The sequence below is a fragment of the Dipodomys merriami genome, unplaced genomic scaffold (genome assembly GCF_024711535.1).
Source record: "Dipodomys merriami isolate MVZ:Mamm:240054 unplaced genomic scaffold, mDipMer1.0.p SCAF_16, whole genome shotgun sequence".
Taxonomy (NCBI): domain Eukaryota; kingdom Metazoa; phylum Chordata; class Mammalia; order Rodentia; family Heteromyidae; genus Dipodomys; species Dipodomys merriami.
The window spans coordinates 24,371,175-24,389,699 of record NW_027202937.1 but is presented as its reverse complement, the minus strand read 5'-3'; the positions used below and the strand labels follow the sequence as shown (position 1 = coordinate 24,389,699).

The 18,525-nt window shown below is 41.5% G+C and overlaps 1 protein-coding gene across 6 annotated transcripts; it reads right to left on the bottom strand.

Moving 5' to 3' along the window:
• Nucleotides 1–359: 359 nt before the first annotated feature.
• Tbc1d7 (TBC1 domain family member 7) lies at nucleotides 360–18,104 on the bottom strand. 6 transcript variants are annotated; one of them, XM_070024544.1, is made up of 8 exons: nucleotides 17,977–18,104; nucleotides 16,474–16,643; nucleotides 15,359–15,439; nucleotides 13,002–13,189; nucleotides 7,897–8,034; nucleotides 3,647–3,792; nucleotides 2,125–2,254; nucleotides 360–566 (listed from the first exon to the last, which is right to left on the bottom strand). In XM_070024544.1, the coding sequence occupies exons 2-8, from the start codon at nucleotides 16,583–16,585 to the stop codon at nucleotides 480–482; spliced, it is 882 nt and encodes a 293-aa protein (XP_069880645.1). In that variant the 5' UTR covers nucleotides 16,586–16,643; nucleotides 17,977–18,104; the 3' UTR covers nucleotides 360–479. The 6 variants fall into 6 exon arrangements, with proteins under 6 accessions (XP_069880645.1, XP_069880650.1, XP_069880649.1 ...); XM_070024549.1 differs by having other exon boundaries at nucleotides 7,897–8,031; XM_070024548.1 differs by having other exon boundaries at nucleotides 16,474–16,593.
• Nucleotides 18,105–18,525: the final 421 nt, after the last annotated feature.

Here is an 18,525-nt window from a genome sequence, read left to right as displayed (position 1 = left end):
TAGTGGCTCAAAGCGTAATCCTAGCTACCCAGGAGGCTGACGGGAGGTCAATTTGAGGCCAGCTTAGGCAGAAAAGTCTAAGAAACTCCATCTCCAATTATAAAGTATAAAGCTGTCTTGGAGGAGTAGCTCAGTGGTAGAGAATCTAGCCAATCCAGCAAAGATTTAAATCCTGGTACTAACAAAACACCTTGGTGCTAACTGGGGAGAGGTTGCAACTGTTCACAAATGTACACATACCTACCCTCAGGTGGTGGATATTTTCTAACAACACCTTATAATGCTAGTCTGAAGTGAACTCCCTATGTTTATACAGTGTCATCAAAAGACTCCACAAAATGAAACACCAGATATTTGAATTAAATTATTTTACTGAGAAAAACTGCACACTGAGCACCACAGCAAGACTACTTCCAATCCGTTTATGACAGAACTAAAGGTTTAGGGCAGGCTGGCAGACTCCTCAGTGGTTGGAGTATTCAGGCCGAATGAACTGGGGTCCCACAGTGTTTGTGCCACAAGTCGATGGCCTTGCTCACGATAGCATCCGAGCTATCTTGGGGAATCTGTGAACAGAAGACATCAGGCCAGGTGAAATTTGTTCATAAAAACTTCATCATTTTCTTACATGTACTCTGGCATAAAACTTCCATGGAGTTTTCACTGTTTTTCAGACAGAGATAGCATAAAGGAGGATATACTGAGTAGCCTAGTAGCAGATGGCCTTGTGACAACCTGCATGGCACACTGGTCATGGAGTCCAGTCAGTGACCTGAGCATCTGGGCTTCCCAGCTCATCTCTAAACCAAAAAGGACAGCACGCCTTCCAGAGCTGTTTACAGGGTGATAGAGATAATCCTCACTTAGCTGGGCTGGCACAGCTGACCACTAATTATTGTAATGATGATGATTCATTACTGAACACACATTCACTTAGTACTCATTATTTTCCAGGCCACTGATCAAATGTTAATACTAATTTTTTTTTTTTTGGGTCCGGTCATGGGGCCTGTACTCTGGGCCTGGGCGCTGTCCCTCAGCTCTTCAGCTCAAGGCTAGCACTCTACCACTTGAGCCACGCCACTTCCGGCTTTTTTCTTTTTGCTTATGTGGTGCTGAGGAATCAAACCCAAGGCCTCAGGCATGCAAGGCAAGCGCTCTACCACTGAGCTATCTTCCCAGCCCAATACTAATTTTTTAAAAAAGGGGAGGGATAGAGGGATGAGTCTGATCAAAGAACATTGCATACATGTGGACATATCAGAATGAAACCTGTACGACAAATGGATGCTAATATAAAATATATAGAAAAGCTGAGCACTAGTAACTCACATCCATAATCTTAGCTACTCAGAAGGCTGAAATCTAGAGAATCTCAGTTCAAAGCCAGCCAGGCAGAAAAGTCCAAGACTCTACATCTCCACTTAATCAGCATAAAACCTGGGGTGGAGGTATGGAGCAACTGGTAGAGAGCTAGCTAAGCCAAAATAAGAAGTATAGACCTTGGGTCTATACTTGGGCCTAGGTGTCCTTACCCCAGCTTGTTCCTAAGAGAAGACATGCTGAGACACAAAAGGAAAAGTAACTCATTCAGGCTTTTTCCACATGCACTGTGGTAACATGAGTATCGATCCACCTGGGATTGCCCCAGAGCTAGCACAGATATGAAAAGGTTTTGCAGGATTCCTTGCTGATGGACGGATTGCAGCCAATTCCTGCTTCCTCCTATCCCCACCCTGCCTGCTGGAGGTCATGTGGGGATAAGATCATGGGTCCCACAGAAGACACATTTGAGCAGTGGTCTCAAGGTTCAGACCTGCATCCCCTAAACTGATATAATCCACATGCCAACTTTCAGACAAAATGTTTCATGGGAAAAATGTTTCTCATAAAGTAAAAATACGCTTTTATTTTTCAGCTTACATTTGTTATAAAGATGGGGATTTCACCTTTGCATTTCTACATACGTTTATAATTTGTTCCGATCTAACCCGCACCCCACATCATTCTCTAAAAATATACAATGAATATCCAACCACTTGAAATCATTTAGCAGAATAGGAAAATTTGGCTTAAGTTGACTTCATTTCTAAATTTGAATGTAATCAAATAAAGCGCACTTACATTTTCCAGGAACTTGGTTATCTTCTCTGCACTGTTCAGTGCCATGACTTTTATTTTAAAGGTTAGCAAAATTTCCACAGCTACAAAAAGTAGAATCTTACAGGATCCACTTACAACTTTATCCCAAACCCTAGAAAAAGCAAACACAACATCTAACAGTTTAGTGTATATTTACCTAGACATCTGAAACTATAAAAATAAGATCAAACTACTCTTTCTTAAAGTTTCAGAGCAGAATTACTTTGGAACAATGATCAACATCAGTAACAAAATAAATAAGGCACTGATGTCTTTACAAAGTTCACTAAAAGTGACAGCTCTGATATCTACCAAATTTTTGCTGGTCATCTGTAAGGCTATCAGAACTACTGCATTCCCCAGGATGTCAACAAAAGTAGCACACAAAGGCTGGGAACATGGCTTAGTGATAAGAGTGCTCACCTAGCATGCACGAACCCCTGGTTGAGTCCTTAATGCCACATACACAGAAAAAGCCAGACGTGGAGCCATGGGTCAAGTGATAGAGTGCTAGACTTGAGCAAAAGAAAAAAAAGGGACAGTGCACAGGCCCTGAGTTCACGCCCCAGGACTGGCAAAAAAAAAAAAAAAAAAAAAAAAGCACACAAAATATGAGGTCAAGTCAGCTTCATTGGCTGTGACCCTTAGGGCAGCTTGCTAAAACTTCTCCAAGGATTTTTAAGGAGCTAGTTACCAATTCACTATTACTCTGAGCTAATTACTGTTTATTCCTGTAACTCTTAAGTTAGCAATATACTGTGTACACTAAGTATATATTTTCCTCTAGTAAACTCCTTATCTACATCATGAAGTCCTGGAGGGATGGGCTGGACTCAGAAACACTTAAAACACGTGGTGTGAAACAGACTGGAAAAAGGTCAGCTTGACTGTCATTTCTGACTGCATTCAATTCCTTTGAAAATATAACGAGAGTAGGCAAAGTGGGGTATTACTGTAATCCCAACTATTTTGGAGGAGGAAACAGGAAGGTCTTAAGTTCTGGGCCAGCCAGGCAAGTTAGTAGGACCTGATCTCAAAAACAAAAATACAAACAAAATGATAGGCTGTTAGGATGTGGCTCAAGTGCCCTGGGTTCAATCTCCAGAAACACACACACACACACACACACACACACACACACATAAACACACACACACACACACACACACACACACACACACACACACACACACACACACACACACGATAAAACTAAGGAGGCTGGAGATTTGCACTAGATGAGATGCAGCACACTTGCAGGAAGAGGAGGTCCAGCTCATGCATACTCCTGCAGGCTGTTTCTGCTGCTTCCAGCATCCACCCATGATGAGCCTGCAGTCTTCCAAATGTATAGCATGAGAAGCAGAAGCATGCCCTGTTAGGGCAGCTGCTCAAGAACTTAGCTTCAAATTACTATGCTGCTGAAAAACAAATTGACATTCTGACAGATGGCTACAGGAAAGGCCAGTCTTTCTGACTGCAGGCCTTCAGCACAAACACTTGCCTTTGCAAACTGGATTCAGGAAGACATCCTGCAAAACACCTTCGGAACCAAAGGTCGTAAGGAAGTCTGGACACTGCAGAACACGCCCTCAGATGACTCAGCAGCCTGCCATCTTCCAGACTCAAGTACTGTTCAAAAGCTTTAGGCTAGAGATGGAACAAGAATATTATTACTCATTTGCTCTGACATAACGTCACCTGATGTGACAGCCTATAAAATTTTTGCATCCTGGCATTGGTGGTTCATATCTGTGATCTTAGCTTCTCAAGAGCCTGAGATCTAGAGGACTAAATTCAAAGCCAGCCTGGGTAGAAAAGTCTGTGAGATTCAATCTTCAAATTAACAGCAAAAATGCTGGGTTAAAAGCATGGCTTAAGAGGTAGAATGCCAGCCAAGCAAGCAAGCAGAGCAAGTGTGAGGCCCTGAGTTCAAGCCATAGAGTCAGCACACAAGAAAAGAACTGTATATTGCATGCAAGGAAGTGCTAGAAAAGAAAGTTTCAGAATCGCCCAAAGTCACTCGTAACACAGCCATTTCCAGTACAACAGTGACAAGAGAGGATTCCTAGGACCCAGGGCTGTTCTAGTATGGTCCCAGGTAAGCAGAGTGGGTATTCCTCCCAAGGCCCACTGCGTGAATCAGATCCAACAGTCGAAGGCAAAATTCAAAGTCTTGGGAAGCTTAAAAAAAAAAAAAGGCCCATGAAATGACTATTCTGGAACACATAGTTATCTATATAGTTTTTTTTTAAGGGAGAGTTGGTATGGTGGCACACACCTGGAATACTAGCTATTCGGAAGCCTGAGATAAGGAGGACTGCAATTTTAGGTCAGCATGGACTATACAGCAAGACCCTATCTCAAAAACATGAGGTGGGGGGGGGCAGCATTCATAGAGCAGGAGAAGAAGAGAAGGGAATGGTGGAAGAAAAAGCAGAGTTAGGGTGGGGAGTTACGAAGAATGAGGCAGGTGGCCCATGGAGGAGGTGATACACAGCAATGTATCAGCCACTGACTGACACTAACTCCCCTTTCCTAAGCACCGTGTACAGTGCCAAGGAGGCTAGAGAGAGGATGTACAAACACTGGGCTCGGTCCCCAGTGCAGATGGACACAAAAACTTCTTGGAACAGAGAAGGAATTCAGAGGGAACAGAGCAGTCAGGTTCTGATAGCCTCTCACTTAAGCCAATTCTGGAAGACTGGGACAGCCAGCCACGCCACTGCATTTAGGGTCCACTGGCTAAGAACAGATACTGAGGCTCAGACCCTAAAGTCCACACTGACCTGCTGGAAGAGGATGACCACATCCCATGTCACCAAAACAAACATAAATGTTTATTTTTCCTAAACCTCGGTCTCTGCTCTGTCAAAGAGGTAAACTGGTTAAGTTGCACCACATCCACTGGTCCAGATATTGCCACCCGCAGAGAATTAAAAACAAACAAAAAAGATAACATCAAATCCCTGGCTTCAGGGTGTGTCAGCCTGACTGGGTCCCATGAATAAGGAGGAAACTGCAGAATGCTGGTGCTATTCTGGGTCAAGCTCAAAGTGCTTGGCTACCAGAGCTCCTTGTGCAATGGCACGTTCACAACTGGTTCGAGTCGATTATACTTAATTATGACAAATTTATAACAGGGAATACAATGAGTAAATTAGGGAAAAAAAAGGGGGTGGGCTTCTACTTGAGTGGCTCTCAGCCCCCAACTATCAGAATTTCCTGATGATTCCAGGGCCCCACCCCTATAGATTCGGATTCCACTGGCCTGGGGGGAGAAGTGGCTGGAACTGATTAATCTCTTGGGTGAACTGATAGGAAGTCAGGAATAAAACTGCTGATTTGGTATGTCTCTCCCCTTGAAAGCACCCACACCCTGCTAAAATAGGCTTCAGTCTTTCTACTAGTCTGTTTGTCTGCTTGCCTTTCTGACTTACTTAATAAAGCCTTGCCAAGTTATCTTTAAAAGAAAAAAAAGAAATCTGATTTTTCTGTGCTGAGATGGAAAGTTCTCCAAGCATTAAGTTAAAAGCAAAACAAGAAAATGGTAGGGCATGTGTGCACTGTATGATACCTTTTGTGTGTTTTTAAAACTTCTTTTTTTGTCACTTGTGGGGCTTGAACTCAGAGCCTGGGCGCTGTCTCTTTTTGAGCTCTTTTGCTCAAAAGTACTAGTGCTGTACCACTTTGAGCCACAGCACCACTTCTGGTTTTTGAGTGGTTAATTGGAAATAAGAGTCTTACAGGGACTTTTCTGCCAGAGCTGGCTTTCAAACCATGTTCCTCAGATCTCATTCTCCTGAGTACTTAGGATTACAGGCGTGAGCCACCAGTGCCTGGCTTAACACTCATTTTGTATATACACATGCATGCAAGCATCTACAACAGTACTTCTGAAGCCATGTTCACCATGTAGACCAGGCGGCACAGATCTAGAGAAATACAGACTCATCTGGTAGTATAATTTTTCTGAGAATGTATCCAATTTTTACGTTCTCCCAAAATAATGGGAGTTTGAACTAAAGGTCTTGTGCTTGCTGCGGCAATCTACTATCTGAGTCATATTCCTTGATCTTTTTGCTTTAGTTCAGTTAAGAGACTCATTTTTGCCTGACAATATCCTACTACCTCTGGCTTCCACATAGCTGAGATTATAGACAACACCACCATGCCTAGTCCAAGAATGACTTCTTAAAATATGGCATTAATCACAAAAAATGCTCTAATATTAAACTAAAAAGTTGATTAAATCTGGTATAATTGAGGCCTGATTTCATTAGGCGATTAACATATTTACTAATATTCCAATTCCATAACTTATTTTTATTGAAATCAATAAAGTGGGTCAAATTTATGCTGTAGTTGAAATACTAAGTACTGCTCTTGTAAGAGCTCAATAAACTAAAGTGTCCTGCCCACCACCCTGCTTAGTAAGAACTGGACACACGTAAAGCAGTGACCTTTGGGGCCCCTCCACCTTTACCACTGCCTCTCTTCCATCTCCTTCTACCACTACTACCACTTCAATAGGATTTTCAAGTTAAAAAAAAAAAACAATGTTTTATGAAGACAGATTCATATAAAAATGATTTTATAAAATTTCATGGAAGAATGAGATAACTAAGGGAGAACATGAGAGCAGAGGGAAGATGGAACAGGCCAAGGAAGTCTAGCTCATGCATGAAGCAAGTAGCTCTTGGTTTTTTAAAATTCCTAGGCCAGAAATTGGCACACAGAACTGGCTGTCTGCCACATCCAGACAGCCTTCCTCCTTTATTAGCAGAACTACTATTTTAACAAGAGACTACCAAGGTTTTAAAAACCCTGTTTCCCAGCCTCTGCTGAAGATGGGGAACCAAATGACAGTTGTGGCCACTCATATGGATTGATTGTCTCAGGATTCTGATGGTGTGACCTAAGGTTTTCAACTTTACAATGGGTATGAAAGCAATAGACATTCCATAGAAACTGAACTTGGAATTCTGGCTTTTCGTGGGATATCAATAGGAGGTATGAAACACTCACCTAGTAGCTGTATTACAAGGATCAACCCAACTCTACAGCGCCCCCTGCTGCTAAACTGATATTCTGCAGATCAAATATATTAAGTGCATTTTGAATTTAGGTTTTCACCTTAAATTTGGATAGAATTCATCAGTGAGAATGTGTATTCAAACAGAAGGAAAGCCAGTCCAAGAATGACAAACTTTAAAGGCTTACCTTTATTTTCCTTTACTTTTATCTCCTTCCATGGAAGTCATAGCCATGGGCCCAAAGTATACCTTGTGAGCAGGAGAGGAAAGATGGTGCCTAAGAATATCATAGCTCCCTGCTGGTTACATGGGTGGAAACAAGCTACCGTTATGTGAGCCTCCCATTACTTATGGGTACACCTAAATCCTAGCTAATACTTGAGGAACCATTGTAAATAAAAGGTTGGTAGATTCTGGACTGGGATAAGCGGCAGTTGGCAAACTGGCCTGCAGCAGGGCAGGGGCAGGGCATCCACAGTAGATTGACCCAGCAGTCTATGGCTGCTTTTGTGTTCCAACAGAAAACTAAGAGGCTGCAATAATAATCCTCCGGCCTATGACACTGCAACTATCTGGACTTTTATAGAAAATATTTGATGAGTTCTCCAATAGATGGCCCACTCATAACCGCAGGTACACCAGGAAATAAGAGTACTCTCTGAAGACCCCAATACCACATCTTGTACCAACCCCCTCACCAGAAAAAAAAAAAAATTACCAGATGGGGTAATGAATCCCGGTATTTGTTATTTAACTGGTTCACAAAGCATCGGGTGATCCAGTAACAGTCAACATTATCTTCCACCATCTCTTCCATGGCTTTAGCAATGGCAAGAAATACTTCATCTTCAGGCTGCTGAAAGATTAATAGTAAATCTTAGGAGAGAGACAGGTGACAAGACCAAGATATATTTCTTTAATAAGAAAGAAACCTTACCCTCTCTATTCTGAAGAAGCCACTTTAAGAAATCAAACTGGTTTCAGAAAGCAGAGTGTATGGAAAAAGAGAAGAGCAAGGGGAAAGGGAGGGCAAACAGCTTTGGAAGCCTATCCGAACCAGTGCTTTTTGGGAATAACTAGTTTTCAGGTAACAATAAACCCATCACTCCAGGAAATGGAAACAGCTTTTGTTTTCTTCAAAATAAAATCATGAAGTCAACATAAATTGTAAGCAGGGCAATAACTCTCCACTCAAAATACTCTCAGAGCTATATTGGAATTTCTTCCACACGAGTGTAATGAACAACATAAACCAGCAGAGTGCCAGTGGCTCAGGCCTGTAATCCTAGCTACTCAGGAGGTTGAGATCTGAAGATCATGGTTCTAAGCCAGCCCAGGCAGGAAAGGCTATGAGACTCTTATCTCCAATAAATCACTAGAAAACTGGAAGTGGCACTGTGGCTCAAGCGGTAGCCTTGAGCTGAAGAGCTGAGGGACAGCGCCCAAGCCCAGAGTTCAAGCCCCATAACTGACAAAAAAAAAAAACCCTTCCCACACAAACCATACTTGGAGATAATTTTTGTCTATTTAGTAATTTACCAATATTTAAGGATTCTAGAAGGATTAATACAGTACTTGCTTTACTTCAAAGCATTTGTACATGCCTGAAAAGTTAAAACTGTCCTTAGAATCAGAATTTTAAGAAATCAAAGGAATAACATTTCTCAAGCCATGGGTCAATACTCAGAATATAGTAAACTTTCAAGTAAATTTCAGGAGAAATCTTATGAGAACTAGACCCTTATATGTGGAAGTTATTTTGTTTTCAAATATATTTTTTTAAAAACACCTTATATTTTCATCAAGAATGTCATAGCTTAAGAAAGATTTTACAGTTAAAACTGAGAAATGTCTATTTCCCTGAAAAAGTCCCAAGTTAAGTCAAAATTCTAATTTCAATAAAAAGTAGAAACTATTTCATGTTTAGGCCTTCTTTCAACTTGTTAAAATTCCATAAAACCTCAAGCATACCAGAGTTAAGATTAAAGAAATGAATTTCAATTTGTTATTAATATGGTGGAGGACAGAAAAGAAAGAAAAGGAAAGTCTTCTTGCTTGAACCCCCACATGGTCATTTGATGTTAGTCCCTCGTCCCCAAGGTGGCATGTCACATGCTGTTTCTGATGGATGACAAAGGGAGAGGATTAGAGCAGAGGACCAGTGTCCTCCAGCTGACCACACTCCTTGCTGAGCACTGTCTCACACACAAACTTACTAATAGATTAAAAAAAAAATAAGTAGGGTCAGTAACTGGTTCCAAACCCACCTCAGATGGGTACTGGGCCCACATTAGGCACGGATCCTGGAGTGCAGACCAGCTGAACAGAGATGAGGTGGGGCTGTGGCCTCTCATTTAGATTTCTTGAGCTAGCAGATTATCTAATACATTTTAATATGTAATTTTAAGGACTCAGGTAGTACTGTCATTTTCACTGTGCTGATGATAAATGAACCTTAAGGGAGAGTGTGAGACATCCAGTTATTTCAGGGATCTTTTTACTCTTCATAAGTTTAATAAAAGCAAATGACCAAGACTAGTTCTACAATTTGTTCATGAGTAACACATCATCACTTCAAAAACAAAAATAAATCAGCCCTCCCTTCCCCGTTATGAGGCAAGGTCTCACTATGTAGTCCAGGCTGGCCCTGGAACTTGTGATCCTCTTGCCTTGGCCTCCAGAGGGGTGGAATTAAAAACATGTACCACTGCACCTGGCTCAAAGCCCAACCTGCAATAAAAATAAGTAAGAGAGCAGAGCTCACAAGCAACACCCCCCCCCGTTCAAATAACTCATTCTGTTTTATGTAAATAAATGAGAAAAACATTAAAAATGTCTAGAAAGCCAGGTATGGTGGTACATGCCTACAGGTCTGTAATCCTAGCCTTCAGAAGGCTGGGCTGGAGCTACAGAGTGAGTTTGAAGCCATCCTGGACTGGACAGCCAAACCCTGCCTAGACAAAATGTCTACAGAGACTATAATTAGGCAGCCAAATCTCAAAACCTGTAATACTCCTTTTTCTGTGCTCTTCCTCTTCCTTCCTTCTTTCCTTTACAAAAAATAATCCAAGTAGCTAGAGTCAGGGGTTTGTTACAGACGAAGCTAAGAAGTAGTGTCAGGGGCTGAGGCTGTGAGGTGGCTCAAGCAGAGGAAGAGGTTGAGACTGAGGAGACGTCAGGCCTGAAGACATAGTGTTAAAACAGCCAGACTACCAGAATCCTAAAGGTTGAGACACAGAAGCCCACAAGGCCTGCAGGCCAGAGCCACAAGTGGCTGGCAGTACTGGCACACGGATGGAAAAAGCAGATAAATAAATATACTGAGCATAATAGGAGTCTTCACACCTGCACCTGTTAAAAGAGAGTTGCAAGTGTGGAAAGGGTGGAGTCTAGAATGAATTAATGGAATTGTAACTGGACCTATCAATGTAGACTAAGTATTAATACACAGGCAAATAATATACAATACATGGGGGTTAGGACTGTAGCTCAAATACATATGTATATGCATACATATACACATGCACATATACATATGTGAATTGTATGGTACTATGTATACATATATACATTTCCTATCATTGTCTGCTGAGAGGGCCCAGAAATAATGGCAGCTAGGAAACACAAAGTAGATCTAGTGCCCAGTTCTTGGTTTCTAAAAACCACACTCTACTTCAATAAGAAAGAGCTATCTGCAGCAGGACCACAGCCCAGAAAGTCCAAGACAAGCCTGGAACATTTTGCTGTGTTAGAAAGTTGGAATCACTCAAATTAATGGTAACTCTTCAAAAAGACACAGATGTTTGATGGGACACCCAGTGTTCAAACTTGGGACATTCTGGAGATCAAGAGCAATAATGGCAGTACAAAATTACAAGCCAGTGATGCAAAAAATACTATACATTTACAGTGACATCAGTAAAAACCAACTAAAATTCAGGATTAATGGGATTAGAGCAGTAACATTGTTCTAGGCAAGAATTATTAGTGGTTGTATATTTACAAATCTCAAAATACTTCCTTCAAAATTATTAATTCCAATGAGAAAAAGAATAATCTCACAGTGGAGCTACTCAGCAGGCAGTGTTCAAAGCTACCATCCACAGTAATGAGACTAATGTTCCTGTGGTACCCTTGCCAATAATGCAGAAGCAAATTTTCATCATGAGGAAACACTGGACACATCCAAATGGAGAAACACATTTGGTCTGCACTTGTCAGGAGCGTCACAGTCATGAAAGAGCAAGAGACAGACTGAAGAAGTGCTGTGGTAGAGAAGACTAAAACATGACAAGTAAGTCATGTGTGATCCAGGATCCAGTCCTGGATCAGAAGAAGGATATCGGGGAACAATCTCAGCAAGATCTACAGATCTTCTTGTAGCATTACATCACAGCTGATGTTCTGGTTTTGACCATTATACCAAAATTATGGAAGATATGTCATTTGAGTGGGTAAAGGTATACAGGGATGCTATACTATTTTCACTTTTTATGTCAAAAATTACTCAAGCATGAAAGCTAAAACATGAAAAAATAAAATCAATGAATGATGAAACTCATGGGCACAAGTTTAATAGGGAATAGGATAATTCATAAGTGTCTCCCCACAAAGGGACATAGTAATTACAAAGGAAAACTAACTTTCCAGTGGAAAAGTCTAGCAGGCATCATCATTACCGAATGATGTCCCATAGGGAAACAACACTAAGTCCTTCTGATAGTAGGTTAAAAGGGATGCAGAATTGCCCTGCCAAAATTAACAGCCTAGATGCAGCCAGGAGGAAGCAGTAGCCAGAGCTGAAGTGAGACTTCCACCAAAAAACAACTGATTGACACACTTCCAAAATGTCAAGAGCACGAAAACACAAAAGGACTGACCCAACTCAAAGGCAACTAAAGCAATGGCAACTCAATGCCATCCATAACCCAAGACCAAGAATATTTCTGATACAGCTGGTCAGACTTGATAGTATGAATTAGAGGACAATTCTTTTTATTTTTTATTTTTTATTTTTTTGGGTCCAGTCATGGGGCCTGAACTCTGGGCCTGGACGCTGTCCCTCAGCTCTTCAGCTCAAGGCTAGCACTCTACCACTTGAGCCATAGCTCCACTTCCGGCTTTTTTCATTTTGCTTACGTGGTGCTGGGGAATGGAACCCAGGGCCTCAGGCATGCAAGGCAAGCGCTCTACCACTGAGCCACCTTCCCAGCCTTAGAGGACAATTCTTACTAATGTTACCTTCTTAGTTTTGATAACTACTATGAATACCTCCAGAGGTGGTCTTGAAGACAGACACACTAAAGGACTCTCAGTTAACAGAATCATGTCTGCATCTTACTCTGAAATGACTTATAAGAAGGAGTATGTGTACATATACAGGAAAGACAAAGCAGATGTCATGAAATGTTAATTGGCATCTGGGTAACCCGTATACAGGAATCACTGACAATATTCTTGTAACGTTTCTGAAGTTGTAACAATGTTCCAGTCAACAGGAGACCTACTATATGATGGTGTCACCATAAAACTAGTGACATCATAGTTATCTTAGTTTGAATAAGAATACAACATGTCTGCAAATAAAACAATATATTCGTATAATTAAGCAATGCATGTGTATTTTTCACAATGAAATATTTTTTAAAAATTTTAAAGTGGGTTGGATCAGAATGTGTAGGGCCACAGATGCCAGTTAAAGATGTGATGCTTTCATTGTACTGACAATGGGAAACCACTAAACAAAGACAGAATGCAATCAAAGGCTGACAACATGGGATGATGAAGAGCTGAGCTAACCATCAAGCAAGAGTGATCACTTACCCGTAGAAAAGACGGACTTCGAGGCAGCTTCCCAGACTCCAGCTGATACATTCGAAGATACACTTCAACTTGAGGCGTGGTATCACTGATGAAGCGAGTGACTTTGAGAGCGTGAAGGATATCAGAGTACTGATCCTTGCGATACATCATCACCTGGGCATGAGACTCGTGGTGTGGAGGCAGGATCCCTATACAGAAACCCAGAACAAAAAAAGAGCAAAATAATGAAGCACTAACCTCAATCCTCCTCTTTTTTTTTTTTAAAGGCTCCTACGAGAAGCATCTTATCACAATTAGAATTTACACAATAGCATTTTTAAATTTTAAATTCTCACTATAATCTTATGTTAAATACTTTTGATTTTTGAATGATACATCGTTGTTATTAGAGAAATGAAAAGCCTCTGAATAAGTCTGCCATATAATTTCAATTATAATGGTTTAACTCGATTTACAGCTCTCAGCATGGGGCCACTCCTCACTCCTAGAGACCTCTTTCCATGTGTGTCTCAGAACCACTGACAGCTGGCTGAGTCCTTTTCTTCTTCAACAGTTAAAACACAATCACAAAGTATCCTATCATCAGAGTCACACAAGTCCTCTACTTCATTGATGAGGTATCCAATCATACACTACATTCCTATGACATTTTATGTTCATTACTTCATTTAAACATGATGAGGTCTGCACAGTATTAGACTTTGGCACAAGAATCTTTTTTTTTTTTTTTAAATAAATGCCTTAGTGAAAAGATCATGGCAGGACCTTCAGTAATGCTGGGTTCCAGCCTTAGAACTGCTAATATCAGGGTCTCTGGGTATCTGGTTCTTCATTTATCAGGGGCAAGAAGTAGAATAGATGAGAATTTCACCAAGTGTTCTCTGCTCTGAGCCCTAGGAGTTCATCAGAAAATGGTACCACACTCAAATAGATTAGAAGAATGGTGACAACATATTTTGTAGGCTCTCAGTTTTACAACAGAAAAAAAAATGACTTAATTATCACAGCCTCATTAAATGTAACAATACTGGACAAAAGCAAAGACTCAGTTTCAGCCTTCTGAGGTTTGATTACTGGCTTTATATTTAACTGGCCTGGGAAATCTTCAGCAATTTTCTCTATATCTTATGCCTTAACTTCTTCATCTAAAGAAAAAAAAAGTGACTAATACCTAATCTTAGACAGTTGCTTAATTAATAAACAAATCAACATACATAAAGCACTAAGAAGAGTAACCCAGTACATGCTTAGTGTCAGCTAGCACTTGCACAAAGCAGCCCAGATCCAGTATCCTCCAGAACATTCTGGAAGAAAAGTTAGATGATTCAAAACTCTGTGGTTAACAATTTATTTGAATTTTCTTTTGCTGACACACATTTACTCTTGCCATAGCTGTAGGGCTCTAGGCCAGGCTTTCAGGGAAACCAAAGGAAGACTTAAAGCATCCTCCACATCTGGGTTGATACAGACTACACAGCTGTAGCCAAAATTCCATCCACAGGCAGCACAATGCCTCTCATAGTAAACTGTTTTCAAAAAGTGATCCTAAACTGTTCTTTCTGATAGTTATCTAAAAAGTCACCAGGTATATACGGGTCCCAGAGCAATCAAAATTTGTGCTAGAAAGAGTTGTATGTGCTCTGACAGATTGAACTTTCCAGTGCCTTTACTTCCCTCACAAGGAAAAGTGACCTATGGGGCTAAAGAATGGTAAGGTAATGGCTGATGATGGATAACTATATGTTCTGGGAGGCTCAGCAGTGACAGGGAAAAACATCCTGGGCTACAAAAGGATACTGCCAACTGCTTGGGCAGTGTCTTTGTCCCAAGCGAAGAGGCAGATCAGTTTTCCTTCTCCTTCAGCCACTCATCATCATAATTCATTCACTCACACCTCTAGGGTAAGAAAATTGATTCCCCTTTGACTCTGGTAGTACACAGTAGGAAGTAATACCTCTGCCACGGAGAATTGAAGAATCTAACAAACTTAAAGCTAAAAGTTAGATGTGATTTAGCTCCTGACCGTTACTGTACAGATGTAAAAAATGAGGCCCACAGTGGTTCTCTCTTATCGGGCTAGACTATTTCTCCTTGCTCCAGTCCACACTTTATCCCAGGAGGATATGTTAGCTTCTTTTCCATCACAAATAAATTGACACTCCTGGAGTAATATCTAATATATTTCTGCTGAAGCAATCCTAAAGGCTTTTACAGGGAGCAGTAATTGGGTCTCCAGAGGAAGGCCCAATACTCAGAAAAAGGCCTAGCCAAATCCTGCTTTTCTAACCATAAGATAACAAATGATCCCATTATCTAATACTTTTGAAGGTAAATTTCCCAACTCCTGGGTCTCATACCTAGAAGCACCTTCCAAACCAATGCACGGTACATAGATGGGAGAGGGAACCTCTGGCTAAAAGTACAAAGCTTCTCAATATCTAGTAGAAGAAAAAACAAAAACGAGTAGTTAGAAGCTTTTCAGGCTGATTACATTGTGGAGAAGCACATTTTATGTTAAAAGTGAAAGTACACATCAGACATTTCTTTAGGGCAAGTCGACCATGCAGTCTGCAAATACAGCAAAGATACCAGTCTGATTTCTAGCCTAAGTCTTCCACCAATTACGCTATTTAAAACAATTGGCATTTTAGAGCATAAGAGGTACATTTAATTTACTGCATTCTCTACATTAGCAGCAGAGACTGATTATAGAATTTATCTCATTTAATCCACATTACAAGACCAGTGAAGCTCAAAATAGTCAAGTTACTTCACCCAACTAACATAGCTAGTAAGTGGTATAGTCAACTTTCAAATCCCAATAAATAATACTAAATCACCCTGGACCTCCAGACCTATGCTTATTAAGGGAGAATAAGGCTAGACATACTTAAAACATGGAAGGTTTTCACATCAGATGTAAAGTATTTTTGAAACTTTAAAAGCATTCTATATGAACTGGGTATGTAGCTCAGTGGTAGAACACTGGACTGCAATCTTCTAGCACCAAAGAGGTATGGGAAGACAAAAGGAGGGGCAGGAAATGGGGCAGGGGGAGTACTCTATTAAAAAAAAAACTATTTTTTAGCCATGGTTCAGTTTTAGTATTTCCATTAAAAAAAAAACCATGATAGGCATTATTGAAAAAGTTTAGAAGCTATGATAACGTATCTAAAAGAACCTTACAAAAACCTCTCAGTGAAATACAAAATTTGAAACTTTTCTCAAAATACGTCATCATATCACTAAAAAAAAAAGATACACCAAGTTAAAAACCACCCCTGGTAACAATGCTCGACAAGAAATGTACTATGAGTACATGCCTTACTCATGTAACTGTAACCCCTCTGTACAACATCTTTACAATACAATAAGATTCTTAAAAATTACCCCTGAATGCCTCCTAAGGTAATAATGTACTTCAGAATAGTAGAATGACTGGGAACTAGTAAGCTTAACATATATAACTCACCCAGACGATCATCTTTCAAGAGAATTTCCAATGATTTCTTTTCTTCAACTCCACGAAACCCCACTTTCTCATAATATACTGAACGAAAGTTTCTCTGAGAGTCCTCAGTCATGATTCATTCTTGGAAGGGAGAAAGGGAGAGAGATGAAGGAAGAGAAAAAGAAGTGAACCTAGAAACAGAGAATGAACAATCAGAAAACATTCCAATGGTTTTCTCCACCTTGAAAAGATGGACACAGATATAATTTACTTTTTGATTTACACAAAATCTTTCCATTTACACAATTCATCTCACCTATGCCCCTTGGCCAAATCCAAGATATAAGCCAATAGTCCTCTGGAGCTGCTTAAATGGCCCAAAGTATATGAAGTAGGGTTCCTACTTTACTTAGGGGAGCTCCTAGCATGACCGAATAGTCTGTGGCCATTATAAATGTATAAACACTGAGATAAGAAACCAGGCAAGATGTGTTGCAAAAAGGGGTTTTCAAACAGTATAAACTATGAATTTGTTTTTTTTTTTATAAAGTATTATTCACTTAAAATTTAAGTCGTGCCTGGTATTCCCAGTGCTCAGGAAGCTGAAGCAGAAGGATGGTGAGTTCCAGGAAAGGGTGAACTACATAGCAAGTATATAAAGACTATATTCCAAAATCTTAGTGGTGATTATCTTTACGTAGGATTCTAGGTGATTTTTCCCCTTTCTTTTACTTAGCTGTTCTTTCTTAAATGGGCATTTTGTGTGTGTGAAGGAAAATAAGTTATATAAAAGTGAATACCCACAGGTTTGTCCTATATTTTCCTTTCACTGTAGAAAAATTCTATCAGGTATAATTACCAAAATACCAGACGTGCAACAACAGTAAATTGTAACAAAAAGAGTTAGGAACGTGAGAGGCTGCACAAGAGACGCCACAGTCGAAGCAGAAAAACGGTTTAAAGCCTGGCGTGGGAATTTTAAGTAGCTTGGTGATCTGCGGTTCTTTCAAAACGGCATTCATTTGTATTGACGGTCAATCAAGAAAAAGATCAAGTTTAGGTTGGTGTTTCAAAAACACCGAAGATGTAAATCATTAAAAAAAAAAAAAAAAGTAAGTGTCCACGCAAAAGAAAGTGTAAAGCCTCAGGGCTTAAAAATCCCCAAGCTGTTCGGGGGAGGGCTTCTTGCTTGCTGAAAAGGTTTCATTCAAGGGATCAACTCCATCCCTGGAAACACGAGTTCGTGTCTTTGGACCTTTGCTTTCACAGCGCTCTAAGCTCTCCGGGAGAACCTTACAATACGAGACGGACCTGGGGGCCCGTCTTGCATTCGAAGGGCCCCGGGGTCTGCGATTACGTGGCCACGGCGTCCCCCGGAGGAAGGCCGCTGGTGACGGCGGGCAACCCCGGCCTTCCCCCGGGTCATCCTCCGCGGCCCGCTGGGATGATCCGCGAGCGCCCGGCGCCAGACGCCAGGCCCCGCGCTCCCGTGAGGAGCTTCACCTCCAGCAGGGGAAAACACACCCAAAGTGGAGACTGAGAGGTCGGAGTGGAAACCAGGCGGGCGTTCAGACCCACGGCGGACAGGGCGGCTTTGCTGGGAGCCTTTGTTGGCCGCCGCCGCCGCCGCTTCCCGGGCCATTAGACATGACGTCAGCGCCGCGTGACCGAAGGCCACAAAACGCGCACGCGCAGCGGGGCGGACGCATGCGCAAAGGCCAGCACCCGGAAGCCAAAGCCCCGACTTTCAGAAAGAGCCAGGCGGGTCCGCGGCTCTGGGAAAGGATTTTCCACCGTTTCCGCCCGGGAGATACGTCTGCGATCTGCCTTCCGACGCACCCTTGATTCCGGGAAGCTTCTTTTTTTTACCGGGACAGCGTGTCCCGGAAGTACTTGACCGGGGAGGCGTAACCGACCAAGCTGTTGGCTCAGACCCCGGTCCCTCGCGGCTCTGCCTGAACCCCGACGCGGCCGGGGCGGAGGGAGGGCTGGGCAGAGGTGGGCGCCTTGGTGGTTGGTTGTGGAGAGCAGGTTTGGGCTTTCTCTGGCTGAGGCCAAGTTGGAAATAGGGAC

Excerpts from the sequence above, each read along its gene's own strand:
- Tbc1d7 (XM_070024544.1), bottom strand. The coding sequence starts at position 16,585 with ATGACTGAGGACTCTCAGAGAAACTTTCGTTCAGTATATTATGAGAAA. Across the intron at positions 3,793-7,896 it reads GGGATTCATTACCCCATCTG|CCTAAAGCTTTTGAACAGTA; the intron begins GTAATTTTTTTT and ends TTCCATCTCTAG. Across the intron at positions 567-2,124 it reads TAACCAAGTTCCTGGAAAAT|ATTCCCCAAGATAGCTCGGA; the intron begins GTAAGTGCGCTT and ends TTCTGTTCACAG.